The 25,417-nt window shown below is 42.1% G+C and overlaps 1 protein-coding gene across 2 annotated transcripts in view; it reads left to right on the forward strand.

The window, feature by feature from the left end:
* The window catches only part of ptprn2 (protein tyrosine phosphatase receptor type N2), a 122,896-nt gene extending 99,162 nt beyond the window's left edge, over positions 1 to 23,734 (forward strand). For both annotated transcript variants that reach the window (XM_076761378.1, XM_076761379.1), the window contains exons 14-22: positions 3,073 to 3,220; positions 5,033 to 5,106; positions 9,673 to 9,750; positions 12,914 to 13,033; positions 14,415 to 14,581; positions 16,900 to 16,953; positions 17,953 to 18,017; positions 20,153 to 20,226; positions 22,181 to 23,734. In XM_076761378.1, coding sequence (XP_076617493.1) covers positions 3,073 to 3,220; positions 5,033 to 5,106; positions 9,673 to 9,750; positions 12,914 to 13,033; positions 14,415 to 14,581; positions 16,900 to 16,953; positions 17,953 to 18,017; positions 20,153 to 20,226; positions 22,181 to 22,252 — 852 coding nt within the window. In that variant the 3' untranslated portion in view covers positions 22,253 to 23,734. The remainder of the gene's footprint in view (positions 1 to 3,072; positions 3,221 to 5,032; positions 5,107 to 9,672; positions 9,751 to 12,913; positions 13,034 to 14,414; positions 14,582 to 16,899; positions 16,954 to 17,952; positions 18,018 to 20,152; positions 20,227 to 22,180) is intronic.
* The last annotated feature ends 1,683 nt before the right edge of the window (positions 23,735 to 25,417 follow it).

Raw genomic sequence — 25,417 nt, forward strand, 5'->3', positions numbered from 1 at the left:
CCATCTCTGCTCTCCTCTCCTCTCATCTCCCCTCGCTCGCTCTTTGGAGCTCACACCGTGTGGAGAAGGATGATGAATACATGGCTTTCCAAAGCACATATGCTGGGGGTCCTTTTTTTTGAGGCCCAATCACCTCTTACACACACACACACACACACACACATGCAGTATACACAGCCGCTATGCTACAGCGAGAGCTAGGTTCCATCAGGATAAATGAACTATGATGCTGCACCCCACTGTTCGGCCCACCTCAAGACTTAAAAAGTCTTGCATAACGACTTCCAACTTCAAAACTGAAATTGGATGCCTCTTTGTGCTGAGTCATCTGTTGTGTTTTTTTTTTCTTTTTCAGAATTATGACACATCTCTACTGTCTGAAATTTTCTATCTATCTCTTTTGCCATTTTCAGCTGCAGTTTGGTGCTGCAACAATGCAAATATTACCGACTGAGTGATTCAAATCCTCAAAAATGATGATCAGATGTAGCGTGGAAGTATATGTAGCTGTATTTCCATGCTTATGGTTGCAGTGCTAAGTGTGTTCAGCACCATGGACAGCACTTTACAGTCACAAAACAACATCCACTGTCCAGAAACAGGGTCAAAATGTTGATACAGTTGCTTTTGCTCCGGTGATCCTTTGCCTTAATCACCTCTCTCCTGAAAAAAAGAAAAAGAAAATCCATAATTATGTAGCCTGGGGCTCTTTTTCATTATGTTGACTAGTTATTGTTCAATTTTTTTTGAAATGATGAATTATTTGCTCAAAAAGAAAAACAGACTCAGGCAAAGGAAAATAGCCACTGACTCGTGCAACATGTTCTGCCCTCAGTGGCTTTAAATCACAATTTTACATTTAGTTTATGAGCAATTCAGATTCCATTTAAGGCAAAACAAATGTGTTCTTTTAATTTAGCTATTATTAGTCAGACAAAAAAAACCCCCAGCACATTAATATTTTTTTTTTAACCTTTCTCCACCGTTTATCATATCATAAAGCTCCCTGTACAAACTGTTACCAGCATTGTTCGTTTTAATTTGACAGCAGAGCTTGACAGTAATGTGTTACCTGTTGTGTCTGGCTCCCCTGGTTGTCCCTTCATCCTGATTTCACCCGGCACCCTCTGCTGCCGAGGAGACTGCTTAGGAAGGATTAGACATTGTTTCCCTGACACCCAGGCCTCCCATCCCAACCCTCTGATTGGCAGACATAATCCCCCCATTCACTAAACCTTCGTTACCCTGTCTCTGGAATACGCCATGGTCCACTGCCTCCCCCTAGGAACGGGAGGGCTTGATAAGGGCCTGCTGGCTGCATTGCATTAAGCTGCGAAAATATGAATTTGGAATGCAATCGATTCAGGGCATCGTTTGAATAGAATGGGATGCAATTCAGAGTGGATTTATCAAGTACATGGAGATGTAATATTGGTAGGGGAGGTGGAATGCTGTCAGGCTGGCAAGCAGAGAGTACTTGTACAGGGTGACAAGAGCATAGTGGTGACAGGCTCTGTCAAGTGGCCATAATGGCATGCTGTCATTTTCCTGGGAAGACAGCACTGTGTGTTTGCGTAGGCGATGCACAACAACACACATGCAAATATACTTGTGTTGCCTGCTATTAGAATTGACATTAACTAGATTTTTTTTTTTTTATGTAATTGAGTTTTTTGCATGCATAAAATTAAGGACTGCTTCAAAACCTAAATGTAGAAATCTACAGTGGTGTCTGAGAAATATCACTCTGTGTCATTAATGGGTTCAGACAGAACACGTTGTGCTTTTGTGATCTCTCATTATGCAGCTGCATTAATCGCAAGAGTTGCTTTTTTTTTGTTCTCTTTGTGGCTTTTAAGACCCGAGTGGCACCTTTGGCGCCATATCTAACAATAAACTTTGATTTCTATTGTCTGTAGGATTTGTAATGTTCTTATAAGTCACCTAATATCCTTTGCGTTCATGCAGGGGATGTCTGAATTTGTGAGCCATCAAAGGGTAATTGCCTATTATGTGTTGGACAAGCTTATTTGTGATTATCATCGAGGTAGGAATTGTGTATATGCTGCAAAGGCTTGAATTTCCCTTTTGACAGACAGGAGAGAATAAGTCGGATGTAACAATGGAGTGTCACCTCTCTGCTCAGCCTACCTACACTGCCTTTAATATGGGATAAAAACCCAGCACATCTGGGTATCACTTTCATTGTATTAGCCAGCTGATCCCTGACATCAGTTTATGAGTCTGTAATCTTCTGCCTCACACAATAGCGGACTAAACCATTTAACCCCATCGGGAGGGGAGCTATGATACAGGAGCGAGGGCGAAGCACGGCGTTACGCTAAAAAAGACCGTCTTGCCAGCTACAGCCTCTAAGCTCCCTAAGACTTGCCCTGGTTTGGGAGAATACACACGCACACACACACACACACACAGACACAGGCCTCTTCCCCTCCCCCTTCTCTTTTTCCATCTTTGTCTCTCTAGCGAATTCAATTTTGTCTTCTCCAAGCGACGGCTTAAATGCAGACAATCTTATCAGGGGCTGTGCAAGCAGTGAGGGACGTGATTGAAACACCCCTGAAGTATTTCCAATGCAGACAAACCTTTCAGGAGTCTTAATTGTGTGTGATTTTTTTTCTCTTTGTCAAACACACATGCATCAACACACAAAGACGCAAACATTACCACACCTTCCCCACCTAGACCTTCAGCAGCCTCCTCCTCACCCAGTTGTTACACTATAGAGCAGCTTAGGACAATAATGCTCCATGACACCTGATCATGGCTTTAATAGCAGATGCTGTTGTCAAGGGTTTAGTGTCTTGCTCCAGTTTATTTACTGGGTAGCTCATGGTGAAGAAAATATAATGAATAAATAACAACAAGGTATCTCAAGCCAGCTATGATATGGTGGAAATGAATTGTTCTCATTTAATTCATTCAAATTCTCAGCAAACAAACACAAACTGTCTTTTTACAGCCATAATGTTGGAGACATTTGACTGACTTCTGAATGGTTTTGGCTTGGTGTGTGAAATGGTGGCTAAGGGGGTGTCTGTTTTCTTCTAGTCATACATGGAGGACCACTTGAAGAACAAGAACCGTCTGGAGCGTGAGTGGGAGGCCCTGTGCTCCTACCAGGCAGAGCCCAGCGCCTGCAGTGTGGGACGGGTTGAGCAGAACTCCAAGAGGAACCGCTCAGACGCCGTGGTTGTATGTGAGTCCGTCCTCATGTCTTTTTTTTTTTTTTTAGCTGTCAGAGTGTTTCCACCGTTTACAAGGCTGCTGCTGGTGGTATATTTATATATCATATCTTTTATATGGATCCTTCAAAGAGCTTCATAAAACCAGTTTGGTAAAGAAGCCAAAGCACTATAAAAAGCTGCTAGTAGAGGCCTCCGTCATTGTGATCAGAAAATTCTGTGTTTTTTCAATGCAAATCAGCAGCTTTGAGACTACTTTGGATGAAATTCACATAAGACAAAGGGCATGTTAATATCTAACTGTATTATTAAGTCGTCAGGTTATAGATTCCCTTAGAAAAATACCTGTTTTGGACTGGAACATACACCGAGTCAACATGCTGGTATATCAGAGCTTCAGGTAGTGATAGTCGCTCCATTCTGCTGTTTTTTAGGTTGGAAATGTTTACCTTGAAATAACTCCAGCCAAACCTCTTAGATCGCATTAAGTTTCCTAAAATCATCCATTATTCCCCTCCTCAAATCCTTTTCTCTGTCCACAGGTTGGATTAGAATGAACAATCACATTTTGATTAATAATCCTGTAATATTTGGGCTAACTAGCTCTGAAACATGCAAACAATGCAGGATCTTTTATTCCATGAGGACATTTTGCCAGGCACGTGCTTTAGCCTTAGTACTTTAACTGGGTATTATGTTTGAGGCCATCAAGTGCTTACGTAAGACCCCTTCACAAGGTTCTCATTCTTGAAACGAGCGAGCTAGAGATGGAGTGTTCAACCAATTACAGAATTTTAGCGTTAGCCTACGCTAGCCAGCTGCTCAAATAATCTTCTCAACAACATCCACGGTTGTCGAGTAGAAATGAGAAGTGGTTTTGTTTGCTTCTGGATGAAATGTAGACATATAGTTTCAAAAATAACAGCAAATTAGGAGTAGTAAGAAAAATGAGAATGAAAAGCTTGACGATCAATTACTTCATCTTCATACAAGTGGTGTTATCACCTGATTTCCACAATCAGCCTCTTTGTAATGTGGATCCATAAGAAGATTCTGTCAAAGTTTGAACATTTTGGGTAATTTCACATAAGAGATTTCTGTTTTTCTGTTTTTCTCTGCCCTCTTCTTACTGGTTTGAGGTGGGCGGGGCTCAGTTAGAACACAGTGATGTCACATAGTTCCATGCACCAATCAGGATTTAGCAACATTTGAATTGGAATCTGATGACATTTGGTGGGTTTTTCTGTAACTGTCCATCAAGTCTGATCAAACCACACCCACACAGTCCTGATGAAGATGAGTTTTTGACTTTTAAACTCGTATATATTATCAGAAATAACAACAAAAGCTTCTTTTTTTTTCAGCTTAAAGTTGTGCTTATGTAGTCATGATTATAAGAAAAAGATTTGAGGCTGCGTTTTCAGGGGCTTTAACTTCAAACAAATGTGTTTAAGAAGACGACTGAAGTGGGTTCAGATTCATTGGAAGCAGATTATATGAATCCTGCAACAGTTTCACTTGTTTAAGAAAAGGAGGATTTTAAGGCTCCGTACTTACAGGCTTCTCCACATAAAATATATTATTATTATTTCACTTGGAACATTCCTTATTAAAGGTGGAGCAATTCAGGACTTCAGAATAGTGTGTGTGTGTGTGTGTGTGTGTGCGTGTGTGTGCGTGTGTGTGTATGATGAAAGTCTGATGAAACTGCCCTGCAGCCTTTTCAGTTTCATATTTCTGTGTTGCTGCTCAAAATTCTGTTGTTATTGTGTGGGGTGGAAAAACAGTGGAAAAGTATGTTGATGAATTATGCATCTCCATTACAGACGATCATTCCAGGATCACCTTGAAAGCGGAGAATAACCACGGCAACTCCGATTACATCAATGCAAGTCCGATAGTGAGTATTGTTTATTCATTATAGCTCTGCGTTGTGGCTAATATCTGTTGTCTCTCAAGCCTTTTTTGTACCAGGAACACCTGTTGTGGTTGGATATTACTTTGAGATAAAAAGAAGTTTCAAAGGACTTGTCATTGATTCAAGTGCATTGATCTTCTTCCTAAACTTTGTTCTCCATGCTGGGAGCCTCAGTGGATTCGCTGTGTCTTGCTGAATTGCATTGCTACTTTCAGTGCTTTCAAAATGGCCGCTCCCTGGAGATACCCCTTTTTTTTCATCGGCACTAAAAAGAATTATATATTATTTTTGACTAAACAAATGAATCCCACCACAAATCCAGAAAGACCTCAGTGTTGGAGAGTGCTACGTTTTTTTTCTTTTGTTTTGTTTTTTTTTTTTTTTTACTATTTTTTCCCCAAAACATTGCCAGTCATGATTTCCCCTGAGGCTGCTGAAAAGGGATTCCATCAAAGGGAACAGGAAACTATGCATTTCAAATACAGTGCCAAAATTTCTGAGGAGATAGATGAGGGGGCTACACACAGCTGCACTAAAAGCCTATTACTCTTCAGAAACAAACAGTGGAGACTTCTAGATGCTCTATTTATTCCTCCATTTTCTCTAATGGCATATTCATAGAGGTTTTTAGCTTATTTAAACAGTGCTGTAGTGCGACATTTGCCATCTTATAGAAATATATTATAATAGGCATAATCAATCATGGGAAGAAGTTAGCAAAAAAGCAGATTGGTGCATTTGTAAAAGGGTGTAAAGTTACCCAAGTCTGTTTTGGTGCAGTTAAAAAAAAAAAAAAAGAAGCATCTAGAAACACAAGCGGATGTTGAGGATGGGTGAAGTAATGGCGGATGCAGTGGTGTGTGGATGAAAGGACAGTAATTACACCACAAAAGGGACCCCTGGCTGAGCCCAGCAAAACTGTGATAATTATGTCTGTCAATGCGGCTTCTTCCTCCTCATTAGCTTCAGGGGCAGTGGCCTACGAGTAAATAATCTGTCGCTTCTTTCTTGGAATCCGGGGTCAGAGAGGCAAAGGGAAGGAGCTCCCTGCAAAGCAGAGGGTGACATGCACACAGGGTAAAGCTTGGATAATGGTTAATGCTTGACCACAAATGATGCAAGCGCTCCCAGATGCACAGCATCATTAGCGGGAGGAATGGTTTCAAGGGAATGTGCGGTGGCATGAAATGTGGTCGGAGCCCGGTTGCCTTTGTCTTTGCTGGCCTTTTTACAGAATCAAACGCTGTGTGGCTTTCTGCATTCCCCACCTGTTCTCCATGCTTTTGTTTTCAAACTATCTGTGATGACCTCAAGCCGGCGCTTAGCTTCCGAGCTCCCTATCTCTCATAAACACCGGATCAAGGTGTTGAAAGTTGAGACGCTTCTCCAGGAAGTGATATTTGTGCAAGCTATTTTAGCACAAGCTATTTTACTTCAAACCAAAGAGCACTTCCTTGCCTTTTTTGTTGTAGTCTATCTTCTTCCCACAATGGCAAGGGGAGGACAGCTGAAACGCAGGACTACTCTTTCATGTTTGCACTTTAGTATTCATGCAGGGATGTCAACACACAGCTACAGCATGTCTGTGTCCTTGAGATTGGCTAAACGGAGTGGCAGCACTAGCATTCGGCACCACCCTTTCATTTTTTTTTTTTTTAACAAACCCACGAGAGGAATTTCAACCAGGACGGATGAAGGGAAAATTGAACAACATGGTTATACCTAATTGAAGTAGAACAGTGGGTAATGAACATAACATTTCCTGTGTGTCCTTTTGGGAAATTTCTTTAATAGACAGGCAGGTACATTTTGAAATAGCAGCCAGACCTTGTGAAGGTGTGTTTAAAGAACATGTTCAGTCACTCATGCTTCACTTCTGCCCCCCAATGATCGTTTAGGTACTACTAACAACAATACCCACAATGAATATTGACATCCTGCCTGACATCTTGTAGACACTTGATACAGGTAATATAGCTATAAATCATAAACTATGAATATGATCAAATCTGATCTCAGTAGAATCTGCATTATTAAGTGTTTCACTGCTAAATGCTGCAGAGAAAGAATTTCCAGCATGAGGATGACAACACAATAGTCTGTTTCTACTGAGCCTGACAATTTGGAAGTTAAAAGAGAAAACAATTTGACATTTTTAATCCACCGTAATGAAAATACATTACAAAGACATAAATAATAAAAGACTTGATTTTTATTTAAAATCTTGGACTAAAGTTGTACGTTGGGGTTTATCGCCCGTTCAGAGCATTAAGAATTAATCCTGTTGTTGAGGTTATTAAACATGAGGAGAGAAAAGTGTTATGGTAATATTAAAGCCGTGAAGAATGCTCCGTAATTAAGGTCTATGAGCTTGACAAATGAATCAAAGAAATGAAAAGAGAAACTAGATGTTCTTATAAGCTCATGTTCGGTGTCCTTGACCAGTTGTTCTTCAGCGTTTGAAAAAAAAAAAAAAAAAAGGGAGTTCATAAAGAATGAAAAGCCATTAAGAACGACGATGTGGCTTACTGTCGTGGTGGTCCTTAACGTTGTGCTCAGAGATGTCTCCTTCCTTAAATCCCTCTGTTACAGTTAGGGGATGTGCTGCAAAGAAAGCCTCCATTTTCATTGGTGGATGTCGCTCAATGTCATGTTGATATGTAAAGATACAATTTTATAAAGACTTCTGCGTCTTTGGTGACCTCGTGAGGCAGCTGGATCTCATGAGATCACGGCAGAGTTCAGCTTGCCAGGTTTCAAGTTATGTGCTTGTAGCTGAACCACAGTCATTCGGACCAATTGGTGTCCTGTGAGACACTTCTGGCAGCTTTGGCCGTGATTTAGGTGTGACGTCAGAGCAGGAAGTGACTGTTCATTAAAAAACATCAATGGCGCCTCCTTAAGAGGATGGCACTGAAGCCTGTTCTCCATGGAAAAGATGTTTTCACTCACCTACTACGTCATATGGTTCATCGATTTGATTGGTTCGTCCATGATAGATGGTGACAGACAGATGGTTCATCCAATCACCTGCCAAGTATTATTTGAAAGTGCCTGAGTGTTTCCGAACGGTGTTTCCACAGACGACGTCCCTGATGGTTCAGTGTAACAAACCGTCTGGCACATCAGGTTATATCTTTAGTAGGTGTACCATAAATAATAGATTTACAAAAATACAGCACTGTTGGAGTGCCTCATCTATCATTATAATGCCAAATATACATCAAGAATGCACTGATATGTACCCACCCATTTCTTTTCCTGCGGAATGTGTCAACATCTTTCCACTGATGCATCTCGCACTCGAGGGTGTGCATAAAAATTCCATTCAATAAAATGCGATCATTGATTTTGCAGCCAACACCTACTCAATCAAGTCTCAATCACATCCCTCAAATCAAGTCCCCCATGTCATTATGTACCACCTCAACACTCAGCTCCCTCACATCAGCCGCCTGCAGGCTTTACAGGCCCGCCACACCACCATGTTTCATGCAGAAACACGTCAAAGCGTGGCAGAAATGGAGATCTGAACGCCATTTCATGAGGTCATAGAGGACATTAGAGAAGGCTGTACACAAGACAATGAGTGGGAAACTGAAGGTAATAAGAATTAAAGCCTAAATATTTTGAATATTCAAAGGATTTGAAGTTAGTTTTCAAGGTTTAAGGTTTTATTGTAATTATACCATACAGATCAGTTGTAGTCCCCTATATGCTACACGTACAGAAAGAGTGGAAACAAATATTCAAATAGCTGAAATTAGAGTAAAATAGAACATACTATATAAAAATAACAATAAAGGAAGAAATAAAAAGGAAAACCAAATGATATTTACAAGGAAGATCTACCGTTATGTACAGTGCGTTAGCAGCAGTGGGAATGAGGGTAGCACAAGGGTAATGGCATGGTAATGTCTGCGCATAACAAACAGTTCAGTGTAAATTCAGAAATCTTTTCACTATCAAGTAGAAACAGTATCTTTTTGGAGGAGACCATTTTCTATTTGCATTGAAAATTGATGAATATCATTTATGCCGTGGCATTCTTCCCATAAACACTAGAGGTGCCTGTTTGCTTAATTTTCTACTCGACAGGCCGCACCGTGCAAGGTCTTCTTCAGTCTTTTTATGGAAACGTAATGTTTAAAGAGACTGATCTTAAACATTTTGTCACAAAAACAAGTTTGACTGACAGGCGTACAAAGGATGTCCTTCAAATAGGTGCTCAAAGCTTATCCAGCGTAGCACGGCGCGATGTTCACAGTTTACCAATGGGAGTCTGTGGTTTTGTCCGTGTTCCAATTTAGTGTAATCAGACCCATTAAAAACTAGTCAGATCTTGAGGACAGAAGGGAAGCGACAAAGAGGAGCGAGACTGAATCAATGAATGAAAACAGACAGGAAACACATCAGAGGCGAATGTTTTCTGCTCTCATTTCACCATCCAGATGGAGGCTTTGATGGAAGTCTTTTTCCCTGACTGTGTGTTTTCATCCACCAGTCTCCGCCCAAACACTGTGTCACACTCTGTTCCCTCTCTCCCAGATGGACCATGACCCTCGCAACCCTACTTACATCTCCTCGCAGGGCCCACTTCCCTCCACTGTGGCGGACTTCTGGCAGGTAATGCTCATCTCCGTTCACCGTGGTCTTTCATCTTTTACCGTTTTCTTTCTGCACAGATGAAGGTTTGTAAGAACCAGGACAGAGCTGCACTACCTGTGGTTTTGTGAGTCTGGTGTCTTCCTGGTCCAAGAGAAGAGTATAGATTACTATTTCTAAGGTGTTTAAGCAATGGTGGAATTTCTCAAAGAGGGATCGATGAACTTATGTTGCCCCACTTTGTGCCTCTCATGAGCGAAACATCAGAGCGAAGCATCCGACTGTCCTAAAAATATCTACTTTGAAAAACCCAGAAGGTCCTGAAACAACAGTTACTGCTGTTCTGAGGGCGTTTCCACAATTCACAAAAGCTCCTCCAATCATCTGGATAAAGAAAATATACTGTCTGGTGCCTGAGAGAAACATTTTAACCCTTTTCTTAAGCTGTGACTGTATAATCCAGGTAACATTGAAATGGCAGAGGTGTCCTTGCTCTCTGTAAAACAAGCAAAAAACTAACCTTTAATGCATCATTGCTGCAATTTGAATCCTAACTCAGTCATCTCTGGTGTCCATTGCAAATAAACTTCTATAAATCTGCTTGGAAATCATTAAGAGACGTTTCTTATACTGGGAATTTGCTTGGAACTTGCCTGGGAATCATAACATTTTTAGTTTTCTTCAGTATTTAAGTAATCCAGTGATAGTTCTGTGTACATCCATTGCTGTGTAAACAGGAACTACTAATGGCTAACTCTGCATACTTTAATGGTGACAATTTGCCAAAGTGTGATCAAATAGGGGCTATAAAAACAGGGCTAAAGTTGGAGCCAACAGCTAACTCACTTCATCCATGGCAACATTATACTTCCTGTTTACATCCCCCAAATTATGGAACTATTGTTCCAAAACTTAGGGCCTGATTATCCCTCAAATAAAGGAAGGACAAAGCATAATTGTATATTTTTCGTGAAACTGTTTGCTTTGCTCTGTAACTCCAGCGTAATGCTGATACACGAGAGGCACAAAGTGGGGCTTGAAGTAATGGTGCTTCTACTGTTCCTACTCATCAATAAAGCTGTTTAACTCGCTGAAAATGTGCTATAAACCTGCAGCTTTTAGTTCTATATAGTAGTTTAGTTATACACACCCCCAGGAATTCTAATATTATTTATAATGATGCTGATGTTGGCTCATATTTGCATTTTTCTCCATGCTATTTGCATTCCTTATCTTGTCCATAAATGTCATACGAACCCGCCATTATTCACTGGCTGTACGTAGGCTATTGTAAAACATGTCGTCTTGTGTGGAGGTACAGTATGCCTTAAATGATGCATGGTTGCCAAATGGCGTTCTTATGTGTTAATAGGACAGGACTGTAGTAATTAGCGGGCCCATCACCTCCATATGGTGAAGTAACTCCGCTAGCCGTGACCAGGATGTAGAAGTGTGAAGCATAAATCCTGGCGGACCAGCTGGCCCTGCACTCTGCACTCTGCATCATGTACTGAATGGATACTCATTTCGAATCATTATGGTAGTGCTGACTTGGTGTTAGCACAGACGCCGGCACTTGTTTGTGTCCAGGGACGGGTGGTAGCACAAAGTTTAGTCTGGTCAGGTTGTTTTGCACACCAAAAAGAGTGAAGCCCTTGATTTTTGTTGTAAATCACTTTTTAAACCCATAAAACTGCTGCAAGCTCTGTCCTCACATGGTGTTTGAATCCATTAAAAAAAGAAAAAAGAAAAATTCAGTTCCTATTATCTGAAAAGTGTACCTTTGACCACATTAGCTCAAACAGGAACAACGGCTTCCTGTATTTAATTTGTAAATTTGAAAGTGCCTCAAATGAAACAGTTGATAATTATCTCTTTGTCAATTTGGTTATTTGTTTGTTTGTCTGCCAATTTTTTTCCGTGCCAGGTGAATAAATGCACATCCATTATCTAATGAAATGGGCCATTTAGCCATGAACTCGACTCTAAATCTTTCCCAATTAAGCAGAAAATAATGGAAAATTAGACACAGATTGACTGACACAATGAACATCAGTTCTGTGTCTGGCAATAAAAAGTAGCCATTCATTATTCAATATGGTTAACCTTGGTTTGTGACAAGAGAGAAAAAACACTCTTTCCCCCCATTAGAAGTAAACAAACAGGGGAAACACTGCCACTCTCATGCAAATGGACCGTGCAGGAGGCAAATCTTTTTGCTCTGTCCTATCTAATCCACACCAGCCCCAGGCAGCGCTCTGAAAGGCGGCTCTGCTCTAATCCTCCACTCCTCATTCCCCCATCCCTTCATCCTTCACTCCTCCATCCATCTCCCCTCCCTCTCTCCGTCCCCGGCTATTACCTGAGCTCTGCTGGGCCTCGCTTTCCTGCTCACTTCCCCTCAGAATTCAGTTCACAGAGCGGCAACTTCGGCCATTTTTGAGCTTTTTTCCTGTCTTGCCTCCTTCTGCGCAAGTGATGTAGAGCAGCTTTATGTTTTTGGAGCCGAGAAATTGATTATCACATAAAAAAAAAACTGACAGGCTTTTTATGAGCTGAAGGTGGAAAATAAGAATGCACTTGTTCCTCAATACCTACAAATATTTGCCAAACCTTACAAGACTAAATGGATAATATTCCCCCACATTATCACCTTGCCTAATCTCATCACATCTTGGCGCAGTTGGCACAGTTGGCGTGTAATGTGTCCACTGGGCTGGATCACAGAAGCTTGTGATTAGTGTATAGTCAAGGCCATTGTGTTTTTATAGCAATCATAAAAGCCGCGTTTCCTCCTCATTTTCCTAATGGCTGCCGTGGGCCTGTATTTTTTTCCCAAGGACACATTAGATTGTGATAAGATGAAATGGAGCAGCAGCTCAGTAGATGTTGTGATCCCGCTCAGGCGACTGAGAGAGGGCGCCACGTGACCCGCCCTCCCGCCGCTCCGCCCAACGTTTATCATTTGTCACACACAGAGAGGTGACATTTATTCATACTTCCTGGGCCAAGATTAAGAAATCAATTTCTCTCTAATACAAGGCTGCCATGTAATGCTAATGTGCAATATGCTGCTCCTGGTGGCACAGTTCAGCTACACATTAGTGCTACTTTAATGTCACACAGATGAGTATTAAAGGGTTGTTGTTTGAGGGATGTCTGACGTCTCTCCTCCGGCGTGTAGATGGTGTGGGAGAGCGGCTGCGTCGTCATCGTCATGTTGACCCCGCTCTCTGAAAACGGGGTGAAGCAGTGTCATCACTACTGGCCCGACGAAGGATCTGATGTCTACCACATATACGAGGTACGTCGGCGGGGGATTGAGGAGAAGTCACAAAGCCGGGGAGTTTATCTGAATCAGTTCACCCACATCACAACAAAACATCCTTCCTCCTCTTAGTGGTGTCTAGCAGTGCACATAGTTTTGATTTTATGTTCTGAGTTTATGAGATTTCTGTCTCCACCCCAATGCAATCAAGATGAATTTTATTTGTGGTGCTCACAGCGCTGCAAAACGACGTTTAAAAAATTCAACAGCGACATGTCCCTCCAGAAAACAATGTCTATAATTTACCAACTTCACTGTGAGCGGTTTTCAGTGGAAATACTCCCTGCCAAATAAAATAGTCCCCGTGAAAGCTGCTGAGTAACAAGGACGCTGGTCTTACAAATGTAACTTTTACTTTGAGCGCCACAAACAAAATTCAATCACCGCTAATTTTATTGGGACGCTGGGAGAAATCTCAGAGGCCGATATCTCACAAGCTTTTAAAAGAAGAAGTCTGTAAATGAGAAGCCTCTCAGTGCTGCGCTGGTGCTGCTCTTCAAACCAGACTCCATTGTACTTACGTATAATGGTAGCGCCCACCTTCCCAGTTTAACCTGGCCAATCAGGTTGAGGAGTCAGAAAGGTTTAGAAACACATAGACACTCTTTTGCCACTTTATTATGTACAAATATACCATTAAACTCAATCCACTGCAACAGCTCTGCCACAAACTCTACAGTTAGGGGGTTATTAAGACCTCCCTGACAGTGTCTGTCAAAACTGAACATTATTATCTTTGTAGCAGTCGAATTTATGGCTGAGCTGTTCCATTGGATTAGCATTAGCCTGTTCAGGTGTACCTAATAGTGGCCACTCAGTGTATATTCATATCTCATCATTACTCATAACAGCAGCGTCTCAGGTCTTTGTTCGACACTGCGGCATAAAGACGCTCACAATAAATATAATGAACACATTCGTATCTAACTTAATTGCACCTCATTTCACCAGACAAAGTTACCTTGTGATAAAAAGTGCAGACTCTGAAAAGAACAGTTCATATCTTTGATTACTGTGTGTCATTTCTTTAAGCCTTCTTTAAACCAAATTAACCTCTTTTAATGAGAACTGCACATGTAATCACTCCAAAGCTTCCTCCTTCCTCCTCGCGGTTTCTTTCTTTCTGAACTGGAGGAAACTAAATTGCCAGTGAGGGAAACCTAAACTATTTGCATGGTTAGATACCACAAGGACTAAGTTGTAATTTGGGTGAACCAGCCCTTTAAAACATTTGGTGCAAAAGCTTCTTTAAGCTTGTTCCTGCAGGTTGTTGCATAGTTATGAATGAGATTTGACTGCTGGCTTGTCATTCATTAACCAAATGTCATCCTTCGTTTATTCCTTTTTCTATTTGTAGGTCAACTTGGTGTCGGAGCACATCTGGTGCGAGGACTTCCTGGTGCGCAGCTTCTACCTGAAGAACCTGCAGACGAACGAGACGCGGACCGTCACCCAGTTCCACTTCCTGTCCTGGATGGACCGCGGCATCCCCAGCTCGGCCAGGACCCTGCTAGACTTCCGCAGGTAGAGTGAAGGACGCTGCAGGCTGCCCTCTGACACTGGAGCTCAGTGGATCTCAGGCAGATTCCCACCTTTACGACCGGCCTTTATCCTGAGCTTGTTCTTAATCATCTTCCCTTATATTCTGTGTTCTGTCAGCGCCTCTCTGGTCCGTCTCCTTTTTGCCCCTCTACCTTTTGGTGTCCTAGAGAACAGTTATTCTAATAAGGACTGTGTTTCTGTACTATCCCTTTCATCCTGGGCCTGTTTCCCTCACCTCCCTCCAGCACATGTGATGCAGCAAATTAACAGCCCTGCACTGCCTGGCTTGGCTTGGGAAGAAAAGAAAAGAGAAAAAATACCTAATTCAAACACCCAATTAAATGAGAGCTGTCTCACTAAAAACACGGGAGAGGGGGAACGCTAGTGACTGAATAACCTCACTGTGTTCTCCATATAATGTGTTCTGGCAGAAGAGCAACAATAGCTCCTCTGGGAGAACCCAGAGGGATCGGAAAAGCCCTCCAAATGAGAATAGATGCATCTGATTTGTGGATGGAAGTCTGTCCCGCCAGTTTGTAATGCAGATGAGAGAGAGAAAAAAGAGGATGTGCAGCGTTATCTTGTCATCCTTTCCTCAGAGTTGATGCTGTTTTCTTTTTTCTTTTTTTTCTCTAAATTAAACTGGGTGTAGCTTGCAGTTCTATTTATTTATGGTATTGGTGTGCTGGTTTGAGCTGTGTTTTGATTACATACATAGGTTTTCCTTTCCAATCTGTTGACCAGATTGCCTTGATGTAACCCCATTAACGCTGCTGTAGGTTATTGGGAATCTAAAGCTCTCTGATTATGTGAGTCAGAGGTCTCAGATCCACACGATGTACTGCACACTCACGGTTTTCACGGTTTCGGCCAACTCGGTATTTTGCGGTTGCCAGTGTCATTTTTGTGATGTTGCAGCTAGTAATATGAGCCCAGTTGCATAGTCACAAAAGTGATCATTGGAAACTGTGTCTCCTCAGCCAGGCCTGTGCACAAACTGTCTTTCTCTCACTCCTGACTCTGTCTCCTCTCTCCCCCTCTCACTGCTCCTTCCTCTGGCTTGCATGGGAACTCCAAACATCTCTGTATGCTCTTTAACTAAGGCGATATTCTGATTTCTCTGATATATATATACTTAAAATGTAAAAGATATACCCTTAATGTAATATAATTTGATGTCAAAACAAAAAAATGAGTATAGTACAACCAAAAAAATCAAAGGCCTTCCTCCTGCAACAGAAGCAGTGGTTCACTTGAAGTAGCTTCATCACATTTTGATTTTTGTGTTCAGTGCATGTATGTAAATGATAAAGCCAAGCCAACATCACAGCAAAGGGAAACGTCATAGTGACATCAAATGGGGCACAGCTGTGCTTTGAAGTGCAAGTACACATGGGAAGGGCACTTCATACTTGTACTTCTTAATGTTCAAATACATTACAAACTCACAAATACAACATGCAAAATGCAAAAACTGAGGTTAAAACAGCAGAAAGCAATGCAAATGGAAATATAAGTCAGACATTATGCACAGAAATCCTCTGTATCAATACAGTATCTTACAGTACATTTAGCAAGATAAGATATTATAAGCTACAACACATTATTATTACTATAAGTAGTAGCAGAAGTACTTTAGTACAACTGACACTTTTATACTACAGGATTCATGCAGTGTGCTTTATGCTGTATTTTTCCATTTATTTCTAATGATTATGGCTAATAAGTTCAGTTAAAAGCAACAAAAACATTCGATAGACGAGACAAACTGAAGACGCGATGAGATATTCAGACGTTTATTGTTCGCGTCGTCGTTGAAAGGTGAGAAACGAGGGACACGGAGGCTCTCGGTGTAGTCAGTTTCCATGGCAACGGCGGGGTGTGAAAAGGCTTGTTGGCCTTCACCGTGCCTGTGGTGTGTAACAGTCATAATTGGCCGGGGTTAATGCGTTGGCGGCGGGCAATCACAACATCACACCGCCGCATCCATCAGCCTCACGTGTCACAGTGGTGCCGTTTGAAATGATGCTCAGTTTATTTAGGCGGCGCGACACGGACTTCTTCCTCCGTCCTCGAATTAAAGTGATTGATTGACGGGCCGGTGCATCTCTGCGGATTCTGCTTGTTCCTTTGATTATTGCTGTCATTAATTCCATCCTGACCACAGCGCAGAAGTCCTTCATTATCACTGCTGTTATTCAGCAAAAAAAAAAGAGTGTGATTCAGCAGCCTGTGCATGTCAAACAACGTGCCGTCAAGCTCGCGATAACATCCAATTTTCTCTTTTTTTTTTATTGCAGAAAGGTTAACAAGTGCTACCGGGGTCGATCTTGCCCGATTATCGTTCACTGCAGGCAAGTATGACTGTTTGAACCTGGTGACAGTGGCTGACCCTGCTGAGTTGGGATGGCGTTTGTTTGTCGTGGCTGTTTGTTTTAAAGCCGCTCAGTCCATTTACTCTATCTGGGTCCACTGGAGCTCCTGCTTATTCCACTGGCTGTGCCTTTATGGAAATGGTGTGGCACAAAGACACTCAGCCAGAGACACTTCCATTTCCCATTTGGTGGAGTTAGTTAACTGGCCTTGATTGGTTTGTATTAAACACCAGGTATCTGTCTGACCACTTTTAATAGTCACATCCTGTTAAGTCATGCGTGGGGCCGGGCTGCCTCTGAGGGAACTGTGCGGACTGAGTGTCTAGCAGTGGATTAATGAAGCAGTGGTGCTCAGGCCTGCTCTCCTGTTTTATTGGCCTTGCCTTTATTAGAGAGATGTGCACGCCTTGTTTGCAATTAACATGCAGAGCCGTTGAATGGCCGGCGGGCACAAAGGGAGGCTTTTCATAAGACTATCTCTGGAGTAATGGAAAAGCAAGGCTCTCCAAAAGCTGTTCTCGAACCGCCCCTGGCCTCTCAACCTCTCCTCTGCTCCTGAGGTGCATTCATTTAAAAGCCTTTGTCCCCAGTGTGCCTCAGAAACCATTCCCCTCTCCCCAATAGCCGAGCAAGTCTCCAGACCACACATGCACTCGTGTGCAAAGGTTCGCCATCGTCACATTTATTGGGCCATCAAATATTCAGATCTGTCGAGGCATTTCCATAAGAATATTAAGGATTATTATTGATTTCTGCTTGTTAAGTGTTCCATTTCATCCGTTAATAGCAGGTTTTCGAGCAGACGGAGCAGTGTGTGTCTGTGTGCATCGACTCATTTGTGTTTAAATATACTCCACAGTCTCTCAGCAGATGTAAATGAGCAATTTGTTTCCTTCTAAGAGAAACACTCTGAGATTAAAGCGTCACTCCGCCACCTTAATGATCTCCATCTCTCTCTCTCTCCCTGACTCTCTGCAGTGATGGAGCTGGCAGGAGTGGGACTTACATTCTGATTGACATGGTCCTCAATAGGATGGCTAAAGGTAACGATCAATGGCTTCCCTTTCACTCTCTCTGCCTGCGTTCAAGTGTTGCCCTGGCAACGCTAAAGCCTCTCATTTTCCACAGAGGGTGTCGGGGATGCATTAGAGGGTGACTTTTCTGAGGCCTGGAGAGGCAGCGAGGACAGAGGCAGAGCTGGAAGGAGTGGAGAGAGTGGAACAAAGAGAAAACAGAGAAAAGGAAAATGAAAAAGAAACCTGCGCCCACATTAGTAATTATCTATTTAAGCTAGCGTCACGCCGTATTGACCTGCAGCACAACTGCAACATGAATTTAGATAGCACATGCATGGAAATGAAACGTTTAACGGCCAAATACGTTGGAAGCCACAATCTGAAAATGTTGCTCCAATGGTTTGAATCAATATTTAATATTTAATGAGAACAATGGGCTTATTTTATTTCGTTTCATTATTGAATTATTCTCAGGTACGTTTGCTCCCTCCTGTCGGCCTTTATACCGTCTTCTATTTTTCCTGTTTTACACAAATATAAATTAAAACTGCCTGAGAGCTCCAGGGTGATAAAAATCTGTTCGTTCAGCTGCTTTTGCACATTATTTTCTGTGATTTTGACTTGTCGAGTTGGGCCCTAGTTTGCAACGCATAATCAAAAAACACAGTCAGCGGAGATAATCTGCAGCTGGTCACAAATCACAGCACCCTGGCGTCATCATGGACGTCTGCTGGAGGAAATATTACCCACAAGTCGAAATAAATTTGAAACAACCGGGCAAGAAAAGCCATCTGAAGAGGATCTGTGTGGGTGTGGGTGCATCATTACATGTAAAACAGGGATGTTTTGAAGGTAGTTTTGTTTCTAAATTGGAGGAGCTGTGCCTGAATCTCCAAGCAGGAGTTGTAGCTGAAGAGTACGTATGAATAAACAGAGGTTTTTGTGAGCTGCATCACAAAATAACCAGCACAGGTTTGACATGCAAACACACTTTGTGGACCTCCATTGTGGGTCCTTCCAAAGCCGCCTTAGGTCACCTTTAAAGTCCTCCATAGCTCAGCCTGCCCTCTGCCCCTCTGCCCTTCGACCTCCGCCCTTTACCCTCACCCCCAGCCCATCAGTGCAGGTTAGGAGGACGGCCCCCTCTGGTGCGGACCCTCCCTTCGCAGTCTGTAAAACAGTAATAAGACTGACCCGTCCTGATGGGGCTCATGTGGCTCGGTGACGAATGCGCCGTTGTCCGCGGTGATGAAAGGTGCCACCCAGTCTCTTTTTAATCTTTTGTTTCCTGCTCCAGAATCGAATGTATAAAATGAACATAATCTCACTCTCCAAAGCTTTTTTCCTTTGGTCGAAGAGCCTCTCTTCAGCTTTACTTTGGAATCCAGCCCTTCTGAGACATGAAAGTCTTGTCGGAGCATTGGAGCACTTTGAGTAGTCCAGCTGCATTAAATCCCTCTTTTTTCACCCTCTCTCACCCACACACTTACATACATTTTCACTCTTCCTCCATCTCCTTTGCTTCCTTTCTCTGCCTCACTTTCAAAAAAACATCTTGAGAGTTCAGGGGCTCCCTCCTGGTTCTCTCCCTCCGTCTCTGTCTGTTCTCCCAAATGAGCTCCGGCGTGCCGCCTGAAATCCATAAATCTGAAAGTAGAATCAGATTCCCAGATTAAAACGACACTCTCTGGAAGCCAAGACAGACTTAACTCAGCAGCGGCTGATCAGTGTCGAAGGTGAGCAACTGTTGCACAGGTTAATCATCAGAGTGGCTGCTGCAAAGGCTATTTAATTAGACTTTGCTGATTGTCAGATACACACATCCATGCACACACACTCAGATATTGTGTATCAAAAAGCTCTTTGCAGACTTTATAGTGGGACATAATCTAAACCAATTTTTGAACAAGATTCTCGCAGTGAAGCCGGCGCTCAGCGTTTCTGAATGCGTTATTGCACATTTCCCAGACCCCAAAAATATCCTCTTGCATATTTTATTGAGAAACAGTCTGTGGCTCTCGTCCAAGTCTTTCGAGGGATGAATGTAATAATTTTCAATCGCTGCGCTGTTCCAAAGGGAGCCCAGTATAAAGAGAGATTGACAGATGTGAGCTGGATTACTCTGCTGCTTTGAACTCAGTCCAATTTTCGGTCTGTTGCAGGTGCTAAAGAGATTGATATTGCCGCTACCCTGGAGCACTTGAGAGACCAGAGAGCTGGCATGGTCCAGACAAAGGTAAGGTCCCCGGCTTTGAGTTAGAGAGGTGGGGGAGACGGGAGGAGGAGGAGAGGGGAGCAGGGAGGGAGGGAGGAGGGGCTGCAGTCATTCAAACAGACGATTGTCTACTTCATGTGCGCAGGATCAGGGGAAATGATGTGGTAATTGATAACTGCTTCAGGATTAGAAAAACATTGTCTTGGAAGATAATAACTGACTGTTCCACATTTATCACAAGACACACAGAGACTGACTGACCAAGATCTCCCATTACAGAAATATTTTTTTCCATGAAACTGCAGCAGTTTAGGATCTTCTCTTCGTTTGAACCACTGACACAAATGTTTCCAACGATGTACAGCACAGAAAAACTGCGAATCCTCACATTTCAGAAGCATGTTTGGTCCATCGGCTCGAAAAATGAGTCAAACCATTGATCACATGTGTAGTTTAAAGGGTTTTTTTTATCTTTTATTTTTTGTAAATCTGTGGATTTCATGCGTTTCTCTGTGGTCTCAGCGGTTTATATCGCAGCAGACACTTCACCTCATAACATTTTAGGAAATGATGAGCGTTTCCTCTCATCCTCTAATGCAGATAACAGAACGTCTCTGTTGTTCTTCTCTTGTAATTGGAAGAAATAATAACAATAATAATAATAATAATAATAAACCTGATGCAGCAGTGGGTGATAATATTTATGGATGCTGCTCGCTAACAGACTCCAGTGTTCCTCGATGGTTCATTAATGCTGCTTTTACAGCTCTGCTCTGTTCAGCGCAGAAAAGCTTCTCAAGCACTCTCTCTTTTTCTCTTCTGACAAGTCTAAGTGAAATTATATTGGAGTATTGTTGATTCCACTTTGTGGCTTCATGCTGGGTCTACACAGAAATTAGATTGTAATGAGGTATGAAATTTAGAGTTAGGTTTCAAGGATTGGACAACCAATTATCTTTTTTTTTTCTCCTTCCTGATGTTGCCACTTTATTTTTGGATAGAGCACCAAAAAAAAAAAAATTATTTCTCCTCTTTTTCTGGTTACTCCCTTTTGACAGACGTCAACTTGCAGTAATTACAGCATGTGTGACCAGTTTTCCTCCTCACTAAGCGTCCGTCTCTGATCTGTCGAGCAGAGATTGATCTCCCCCCAGTGGTGCGAGTGTGAACAGCACGGCTCGCACAGGAGCTGCTTTGAAAAGAGTCTGTTTTTAATACACAGAACTTTAAACTCGACTTGGGATTAGACACGGGCGCAGAACCGCAGCGTGGATATAGATGGATGCACCTACATATTCTCTGGCCCTATCGCAACATCAGACGACATAAAAATAGAAAACCCTAATCACTCCGCATAATCTCCACTGCGAAGCGAACGGTACGGCCACCGGTGACTCCTCCGTATTGATTTAGCCTATCCTCAGGCCAGACTATGGCAGGCTATGTGTTGACACATCTAAAGACTGCTCCCTCCAAACTCCTACGTACTTTTTCTCTGTGAGAGGACCCCGTGGCCCGCAGCCTGGGGAGAGGAGAGGAATATAAAAACACCAGGTCCATGGGGCAAACATCAATCAGCCCCTTTTGTGCTCCTCTGGGGAAACTGTGAGTCGGATTCACAAACAACTGCACGCACACACACACACATGCACACACACGCACTCAGAGCTGAGAGACAGCTTGACTCAAAAGCTTTATTTTAAGACACACCTGGCTGGATCGATGGCGGTGCCGGGTGCTCGTGCACTCCTGGGCTGAAAGCTCAGAGAGTGGTTCACCTTCACCTCGAGTCTGCGGCCAGACGAATCCAGTGCAGGGTCAGGAGAGAGGGAGGAAGAGGAGGAGGAGGAGGAGGCTGCTGTTGCCAATCATTCTGAAATGGCATTCCTGAGCTGTTCCACACTAAAACTTTCCCTCTTCCCTTCATTCTCTCCCTGCATCTTTTCCTCCTCCTCCACCTCCTCCTCCTCCTCAGGAGCAGTTTGAGTTTGCGCTGACAGCCGTGGCAGAGGAGGTGAACGCCATCCTGAAAGCGCTTCCTCAGTGAAGGCATCGCATCCCCCACCTTCTTCTCGCTCGCTGAGCACCGGTTTCCTCTGCCCACTCAAGACTGACATCTCTCTCTGCCCTTCCTTCTCCTCGCTCTGTTTCTCTCTTCTGTCTCTGCCTCCTCTTCACCTCTATATATACTGTATACTTATGAATGTCGTGCCAGATATCTCACCTGGATCCGTATTCGCAAAGATTTTTGCCTCAGAGTACGACTGTTGATCTGGGATCTGTGTCGTTTTTAGCGATGCAGCAGAGAGTGCGGACCAGTGGGGCCTGATCTGATCTGATGTGGGACCTTAGATCAGCCCTCCTACTGTGAGACCTTTTGTCAATATGAACCCTGGTCCTCTATAACTGTGATGTTGTTCCTGAACATACCGTTTTAGTGCCACTGACGAGCTGTTTACGTGATGTCAAGTGAAGATTTTCGTTCCAAAATCAGCTATCTGCCGTCAAAAATGTAAAAATACAGACGCTTTGATAATGACTATTGGCAAATTTAAAGCAAACTATAGTCGGGCTGCAACTGAGGATTATTTTATTAATGTGCTGATTATTTTCTCAGTTGAAATGTGAAAAACATAGTGAAAAAATGGCCGCAGCAGTGTCTTCAATCTGCTTATTTTTCTGATTAGCAGTTAAAATATTCAGTTCACTATCACACATGACGAAGAAAAACAGCTTACTGTCACATTTGAGAAGCTGGAGCCAGAGACTGTTTGGCTTTTCTGCTTGAAAAATGGCCGAAACAATTAATCAGGACGGTTGCCAGTTAATTTTTTTGCAGTTTGACTAATCGTTGCGGCTCTCGACTGTAGTGCTTTAAGAATAATAATATGTATTGTACATGAAGTTCTTGGCCTGTGAACGTCCGAGCGTTGTGCAGATTGTATCCCTCTCGATGAACCGATGCATCGGATAGCTCTTTGGAAATAAAACTCCTCACATGTTCCTTCTCCTCTGTGATCTGAATCAAACACTATATACTCAGCATCACATGTTGAAGTGTGTGTGTGTGTGTATTGTTGTATTTTGGGTCCAGACATCTCACTCCTGTAAACCACAGATTCTTACAAAGCCTCATGATTCCTGCAACATATCAGGTGTTTTGTTTTTTTTTAATCCCTCATTGCATTGATCTTACATTTTACACCATCAATTGTTTGTTACATGAACATCTCTGTTAATATTTAATGTAATAGAAACATACCAACTGAGATAGTTCCTATATATCGATAGTAACAATATGATATATTTAAGCAGAACTTCGATTATTATTTGTCCCTCCATCACTGGTATATTGTGATATTTTGTGCAACATGACAGATTATTCCCTCTATGTATTGTAGAGACAATGAATGACTTTATGAATCCCTATATAGTGCTATCTGAAATGTATACTGAGAGCCTCAATGAGAACTATTTATTTTGTGTGAAAAGTAACATTCAGGTTGATAATAAATCAGAACAGATTATACTTGCTTGGCTGTCTGGTGTTTAATGTTGTTTCTCACACACACACACAAACAGGAGGCTGCTCTTACAGCGAATGGCATTTGATTGAATGGTAGCCTTAGTAAAGTCACAAAGAAAAGATGTATCGTGCTCCCTGAGGGTTTGTGTCTGGGAGAGACTCGCAGGTTTGTACAGATGAAATGTTTGGTTCAGCAGCTCTGTCAGTGGAGAAAGTGGCTGGGATTTGAAATGAAATCACTCATGTATTTCAGCCACCGAGGTCCTTTCGCAATATTACAGAGCAGAGGTGCCTCGGTCGCTCTACAAGTCCAATTTTATCAATATTTGCTGAGGGATGTAGGTGTTGGAGAGTAATTGCTTATTTTAGCATTGTTTTTATTTTAGTGTCGTTTTTTTTTATTACCACCTGATTTAGCGGTTTGTCTGCAGCTTCTTGTGCAGATGTTACATGCTTCATGTTTTTAGAAATAGCTTAAAATTATGCGCTTGCTGTTCCATAATGACATCTGCATAAGTGTGCATTTGCATTCATTTCACCCCGTTTTGATGACGATTAAAGGGAGCAGACTCATCCAGTTTTTATATTGACAAATTTGTTTTTCACGCCCCAAATTGTGACAGTCAGCATCGTTAAATGATCGCTGAACAGTGTTTGGAAATGGCAAAGAATCCCCAACATAGGGTCATCTGAGCTTTCACCCACATCTCACGACCTTCCTCAGGGGATGGAATTACTAATCCAATCAGTTACATTTGCTTTATGTCACCAGGATAATCCACTCAGTGTTAATACTCGGGTACTTGTCATAGTTTAGTTTCTTATCACACATCGCAAGCATGAAGTTTTAGTCTATGATAAGATGTTGAATAAATGTTAATGTTACTGTAGATGTCTTCTACATTTGGGTGGATTTATGCTCTTCTTCTTCACCATTGGAAACAGGTTCAGTACAGGCAATAATACAGCTTTCTTTATGGTTTAACAGGTAAACACACAGGGGAAGGCTAGTAGTTTGTATATATGTATATATATACAAACTTGGTAATGTATTTCAAAAGAATCTCTGAGTAAAACTAAAAGTACACGTTTTAATAAGTTTGTTAATCCAACTAATGGTCCTATCAATAGTTAATTAACCATTTATTGGTGCTGCATTGATGAGTTCTAAGGCATTAAAATAAGTGGTGAGTGTAAAAAATACTTTTCATGAGTATTTGTATTGATAATAATGATTGTATTGAGTCTCACTCTGTAATAAGCCATCAAGTCCACAATAATAAATGTTGATGTGTCATCAAGATCAAGATGCTAAAGAGGATAAACACCAGCCAAAGGCAAATAAGTGTTCTTCTTATTAATTGTGTGGAGCTGATCTATAAAGTATTTTTAAATGATTAATTAACCACTAATAAAGCCATTACTTACGACCTTTTAAAGGGCGCCTCGTTAGAAAGTGTTAACAAAATAAATATTACAATTAAAGTATCTGTATTCACTGTATATCAGCTTAAACTGTGTGTTGGTCACAAGCTGATCATCAGTAAAACTTTCAATATGGAGCATCCCTGAACTGAAGGGGAAATGTAGCGTGACGACCTCTCAAAGTGCTTTTACAACACAAGTCTGCATTCACCCATTCATACGGCGGCTAAGCCACCTGCTCATTACGAGTGTCACCCATTC

This window comes from Chaetodon auriga, chromosome 21 (assembly GCF_051107435.1).
Source record: "Chaetodon auriga isolate fChaAug3 chromosome 21, fChaAug3.hap1, whole genome shotgun sequence".
NCBI classification, from domain to species: domain Eukaryota; kingdom Metazoa; phylum Chordata; class Actinopteri; order Chaetodontiformes; family Chaetodontidae; genus Chaetodon; species Chaetodon auriga.